The sequence below is a fragment of the Sparus aurata genome, chromosome 8 (genome assembly GCF_900880675.1).
Source record: "Sparus aurata chromosome 8, fSpaAur1.1, whole genome shotgun sequence".
Taxonomy (NCBI): Eukaryota; Metazoa; Chordata; class Actinopteri; order Spariformes; family Sparidae; genus Sparus; species Sparus aurata.
In genome coordinates, this window is record NC_044194.1 from 18,183,812 (window position 1) to 18,189,971 (window position 6,160).

The 6,160-nt window shown below is 36.2% G+C and overlaps 1 protein-coding gene across 2 annotated transcripts; it reads left to right on the plus strand.

The window, feature by feature from the left end:
* Window positions 1–1,023: 1,023 nt before the first annotated feature.
* On the plus strand, window positions 1,024–5,268 carry LOC115587196 (aldo-keto reductase family 1 member D1-like). 2 transcript variants are annotated; one of them, XM_030426887.1, is made up of 9 exons: window positions 1,024–1,146; window positions 1,411–1,578; window positions 1,753–1,869; window positions 2,755–2,832; window positions 3,314–3,436; window positions 3,899–4,008; window positions 4,490–4,655; window positions 4,752–4,834; window positions 4,990–5,268. In XM_030426887.1, exons 1-9 carry the CDS (start codon window positions 1,054–1,056, stop codon window positions 5,030–5,032), a joined length of 981 nt encoding a protein of 326 aa, XP_030282747.1. In that variant the 5' UTR covers window positions 1,024–1,053; the 3' UTR covers window positions 5,033–5,268. The 2 variants fall into 2 exon arrangements, with proteins under 2 accessions (XP_030282747.1, XP_030282748.1); XM_030426888.1 differs by lacking the exon at window positions 1,024–1,146 and adding an exon at window positions 1,181–1,281.
* The last annotated feature ends 892 nt before the right edge of the window (window positions 5,269–6,160 follow it).

Here is a 6,160-nt window from a genome sequence, read left to right on the forward strand (position 1 = left end):
CACTCCGTTACACGTTAACACATCATCCGTCTGATCTAAAAACTGCAGTTATTGATCTTTGGGAACTAAAGGGCATCACCTCTTCCATATCACTTTATGATAACCATCATTAATAAATGGTATATTTATAGTTCATTCAGATTTAGTAAATAGTTAAAGATGCACTCTGTAGTTTTGGGGAAGACGTTTAAATCAGAAGATAAAGATCTTTGTTAACTGAATTGTTCCTTATCTAACTATCAAACTGTCTGTTTTCATGACTGAATAAACAAACTGACCTTAAAGGACAATGCCATACTGTTTTACTTTGTTTATATGTGGCGGACCCTGCCACCTTTCTAGCTTCAGACAGTGTTCTGGGACCTTAATCTCCTCTGAGAGCAGCTTAGTTATTTAGTAATGGGTCAAAAAATATTTCCGAGTTTGTATTATTTCCTCATTGATATTATACAATTTAAAATTCTGAATTTTGTATTTCTTCTCCAAAACTACATAGTGCCTCTTTGATTAGTCAATTAGTGCTTTGATAGATGTTACTCTCATGGTGTTACATTTGGCACTTCATCATAATGATCATTGGGACCTAAACGGCATCCCCTCTACAATATCATTTTATAATAACCGTCATTAATAAACGGTAAATTCATAGTAAATTCAAATTTAGTAAATGGTTATAGATGCACTCTGTAGTTTGGGGGAAGAAGATCTTCCTTGACTTCCTTGACAAACCAGATAAACAAACGCTCTTGTTTTTATGACTGAATAAACAAATTGATTATAAAGGACAACATAATTTCATACTGTTTTACTTTGTTTATATGCAGCGGACCCTGCCACCTCTCCAGCTTCAAAAAGTGTTCTTATTTGACCTCATTTTCACAGTTTCAATCTATAAAACAACTGTGCTCACTAAGTCAATCATCCTTATCTGCTTTGCTCTCTGCAAATGCTCTCTAACATAGTGCATGGTGGTTCAAGCATCAGGGCTCAAAGTTCATGGTCACTCAATAAATTACCTATTAGGCTGGCTGTGGAGAACTTCAGTCTATCCTCATGAATCTGACTGCAGAGAACCACTGTATCCCTCTTAGTGATGGGAACCGTATTCCACTGCTGGGATTGGGCACCTATGGGGACCCTCGAACGGTGAGAAGAATAACGTGTCTATAGCTTTAGTTATATGTGAACAAGGCTTGTTTGTCGCTGCTTCACCAGGAGATCTGTCCATAATGGAGGAGTGCCCGTGTTTATTGCTTGCAGCGAGTCGACATACATTAAAAGGTGTTTTGAGTGATGTTGAAAAAAGTGATTAAATCAATCGAACAGTAATGCATGTTTGCCCAAACAGCAGCACAACTCGACAAATATAAGGTCAAAGAATGTTTACCTTTTCTGTGGATTTTCCAACAGACACCCAAAGGCACAGCACTCGATTGTGTCAAGCTGGCCATCGATGTGGGTTACAGGCACTTTGACGGTGCACTGGTGTATTACAATGAGCACGAAGTGGGTCAAGCCATTAGAGAGAAGATTGCCGATGGAACCGTGAGAAGGGACGACATTTTTTATTGTGGAAAGGTAATAGGCTTTGTCACATGTCATGTAGATTAAGAATGCATTTTGCTCCCTTTAACGTCTATGCATTCAACATTTCAATGCTGCAAAACTGTTATCCAAAAGCAGAAACGTGTGCTTTGCTCCATGTTAATTTCATTGTTATGTTTTTCAGTGCTTCTCTGTTGTCTTCCTCAGCTCTGGAACACCTTCCATCCACCAGAGCTGGTGAGACCGACCTTGGAGAGGACACTGAAAACCTTAAAACTAGACTATGTGGATCTCTACATCATTGAGCTTCCCATGGCCTTCAAGGTTAGTGTAGGTGGCAGTTGACTTATTAGGCAGGCGTCTTGTGTGCAAACCTTGTCCTACACACTTCGATGGAGGTAATGTTTAGTTTGAATAATGTTGTTATACATTTCCCATGTATTTCCCACAGTGTGGTTCGAAATGAAAACATTTTTTCAACATGTGCTGATTTAAAACAGTCTTTAAATACATATCCATGACCGTTTACAACCTAACATATCATTCAATTGCACAAGATTAGACAATTTTATGTTATTATGTTATGTTATGTTATGTTATGTTTATATTTTTCAGAGCTGCATGACAAACATTTCTATTTTGGGTTTCTACTAGAAAAGGTTCACATGCCTTAATGCTGAAAAAACACATATTTTCAGACTGTGCAGCTCTGCAGCAGTGTGTGCAAAGCTCTTTTTTAGCTCCTGTCTCTTTAAGCCTCCCAGCCTGCCCTGATTGGTCAGCTCACACATGCCTGACCCAGCATTGCTAATAACAACAGAGCAGCTGGGCTAAATTAATTCTTACATGCAAAACCAGCTGATAGGCATTAAATTATGCAAATGTGTGACATGGTGAAGTAGCGTGATGTCACAAAGTGACAGGACTATAGGAGGGATTGCTGGCGAGGCTATTGTCTCATAAATTTGACCTTTTTCATCTCATAATTCACTTTTTGTATCTCAGTTTCATCTTTTTAACTCATAAATATCACTTTTTGTTTCATGGTTATGACTTTTTAGCTCATAATCATTGTACTTTCAAGATCTTTTACACCCACAACAACCCATATAAAACACTGGAAATGAAAAAAAATATACTAAAATCATAATAGATCTCCTTTAAACAACAAGAGTTCATGTACATGTTTTAATTGTGCTTAATATTTAGCCAGGAGATGAGTTCTATCCAAAAGACCAGGATGGAAAATACATCTACCACCACACAGACCTCTGTGCAACATGGGAGGTGAGTTCTGTTCAGTATACAGTGAATGGTCCTGGTATTTTAACTTTCCTCTTCTCCCATGAATTTTTTGTTTCACTTCACTTTTGTTCAAGTCTTTCATAAGAACAACTTGGAAAACATGAAGCACAGTTATGAATTATGTTACATAACTCAATTCAGGTGTTCTACATAAAACTAGTTGCAATGTACTAAGCATCACAAATTTCTTCCAAGACAATATGTAAGTGATAACAATAAATAAAGAATAAAAAGATACCATTTTGAAAATGGCATGTATTCATATTTGAATACTGCTGTCAGAACATTCTCCGCTGCAGAAACAGTCAAGGACAGTGTCATAAAACTGTGTTCAAAGATCTGTTTTTTTTTCCTCGTCCCTGTGGTTTATATTTTTCTCCACTATCTCACTGAGTCTGTAAAGATAATCACTATCAGTCCTTGAGAGGATGTAAATCTTTTTTTTTTTTTTTATCCTCAACAGGCTTTAGAGGCTTGCAAAGACGCAGGCCTAGTGAAATCTCTGGGAGTCTCCAACTTCAACCGCAGACAGCTGGAGCTGCTCCTGAATAAACCTGGCCTCAAACACAAACCTGTATCCAACCAGGTGAGCCTGACTTATCTTTTATCTCTTAGAATTATAGGCTATTGACAAGAACGTTTTTTATATATATATACATATACATATATATATATATATATATATATATATATATATATATATATATATATATATATATATATATATATATATATATATATATATATATAAAAACATGTATACATATATATAAAAAAAAAATATATATATATATATATATATATATATATATATATATATATATATATATATATATATATACACATATATATCTCTTTCTTACTTTACGGCTGTTGCAAATGATCTTCTTTCCTTTATGCAGTATTGTAGCGATAAACTAATGGACTGACAATAAATCTATGAGCTAATTACAGTACTTGATGAAAGGACGGAAGGCAAATGCAACTTTATCTGACCTAATTTATAGCTTGATTTGTTTTGTTTTTTCTTCTTCTTGCTCACCTGTAGGTTGAATGCAATCCATATTTCACACAACCCAAGCTTCTGGAGTTCTGTCGTCAGCATGACATTGTGATTGTTGGCTACTGCCCAATTGGCTCCTCCAGGGACGCATCCTGGTATGTAGACATTAAAGAGACACGCACCCTTCAAGGTTGGCGTGATATTCTTAAACAAAGGTTGTCGGCAGCTGATGTTTTGTAATGGTTTGCTTCCCCTGGTATTGTAAGCAAGGAAGGGTGAAAGAAAATTCAGAAAAAGCACGTTCAGTTCAGTCTTGATGTTTAACCTTAAGTGAGCAAATGAAACTTCCTGGAGAGAGACAGTTGATTGTTGAGTCTTGTTCCCAGATCATAACATACTGATGCTTTGGCTTGGCGGCTTTGGGATTAGACTCAACGATCAACTATCTTTATCCAGGGAGTTACATTTTGTTGCTTTAACACCCAAAATTAAATGAGAAATCAATATTCATGCAACACGTCAGCTGAGTATGTGACACTGCAACAAACCCTCAACACTGAAATATGCTGAAGACAAATACTTCATTAAAAATCTCTAGCAGGGCATCATTCGTATTTTCCTCTGTCTCTGCTTTAGGGTGAATTTGAAATCTCCTCCCATGCTGGAGGACGAGGTGCTCGTATCCATTGGGAAGAAGTACAACAAGAGCAGTGCCCAGGTGGCCCTGCGCTTCAATGTCCAGAGAGGAGTCGTGGTGATTCCCAAGAGCTTCAGCCCCGAGAGGATCAAACACAACTTCCAGGTAGACCTAACAAGGGTGCTTTAAATCATTTTGTGCCATGTATGTGTATTATATTAGATAAAAAACTAATCTTTGTTTCACTCATTTTTGTTTCAGATATTTGATTTTTCGCTCACTGAGGAAGAAATGCGAGCCATTGAAGCGCTGAACAAAAACATTCGTTTTGTGGAGCTTCTGATGTGAGTATAAGCTTTGATGGAGAAATACAGAATCTTAAGTTATGTAAATATTTAGGTTGTAGTTTGTATTACAATGCACTGTGTTGCATTGTTTATAACTTGTTTTGTAAGAACAGTTTCAGCTTATCGTCACACTTTCTTTTGTTTCAACACAGGTGGAGTGACCATCCAGAGTACCCATTCCATGATGAATATTAATTATATTAATTTTTTCTTTTTTGTCATTTGCATCATATGTGTGCATGAACTCTGACACTTTGTAGCATTCTTGCTGCACTAATTAAGTTTGCATTGGTACATTCCCACAATAAACACTAGAGGGCTCCAGCTCACAGTGAATGCACAGGAAATGAATCCTATTAAGATAACATGCAGCTCAGGTGTATGAAGTTGAGTACGAGTTCATGAGAGAATAAAATGAGAATCATGACATATTTATAGAGTTCAGTGTTATTTATTACTGATTTCACATCAATTTATACAACTGTTGCTATAGGATAAATAAAGTTTGGTTTGAAATGAAGACCCTTTGAAATAAATGTGACAAACTGCATCATATACATTTGGACGGCTGCTTTTCTGGCCTATATTCATGATATGATTCAATGTACCATATGTTTAATGTATATTGAATGCACATCAGCTACTAATGGCCATGTGATCACTATATGTCGGTGCAAAATCTATGGTAGAAAAGCCAGGTAATGTTTCAAGCCTCTTAGGCAGTGTTGCTTGTGCATGGACATTTGTACGTCTGCATGTCTGTTTAACAACAAGAATATCAAATGTTTAGGACTATATAATTGCTCACTGCAGGCTGTTACTTTAGCAAGTTCTTGCAGAATTGAATGATAACACAACGTCAAGAATGAAGAGAGACGATTACATAATTTGTCACTGATGGGTTTTGCAGGCATTTGCTCTTTGAAGTGCTCTGAGTTTAAAACACATGTTGTCCTGCGGTTCAAACGTTCCCGGAGGAATTTAAGTATGTTGATGAATTACGTCTTTGTGGTGAACGACCACAGGGGTGAGTGTTATATATTCCATTAAAAACACATATATTGTGTAAATAGTCTTCTCAGAAAAAGTACAACTCATTAGAAACGGTCAGACTGATGAACTGTTTTTGGAAATTGGGGTGAATGTTGTTTTTTTTGCAATAAGTGGAACCATAAGAACTATCAAAATTGTATAACAATCATAACCAAAAATGTGTTCTTTGAAATAATTATTTAGTATTTGTATGGCTTCATCACAGTTGAGAATTTTATATTGTCATTTCACATTATTATATATTATCACAATGCCACTTGCCATTTATCT

What these genes read in the sequence shown, in the direction of transcription:
- LOC115587196 (XM_030426887.1), top strand. Translation starts at nt 1,054, where the DNA reads ATGAATCTGACTGCAGAGAACCACTGTATCCCTCTTAGTGATGGGAAC. An exon ending in CCTATGGGGACCCTCGAACG is followed by an intron (nt 1,147 to 1,410) that starts GTGAGAAGAATA and finishes ATTTTCCAACAG; the next exon opens with ACACCCAAAGGCACAGCACT. An exon ending in GGATCAAACACAACTTCCAG is followed by an intron (nt 4,656 to 4,751) that starts GTAGACCTAACA and finishes TTTTTGTTTCAG; the next exon opens with ATATTTGATTTTTCGCTCAC.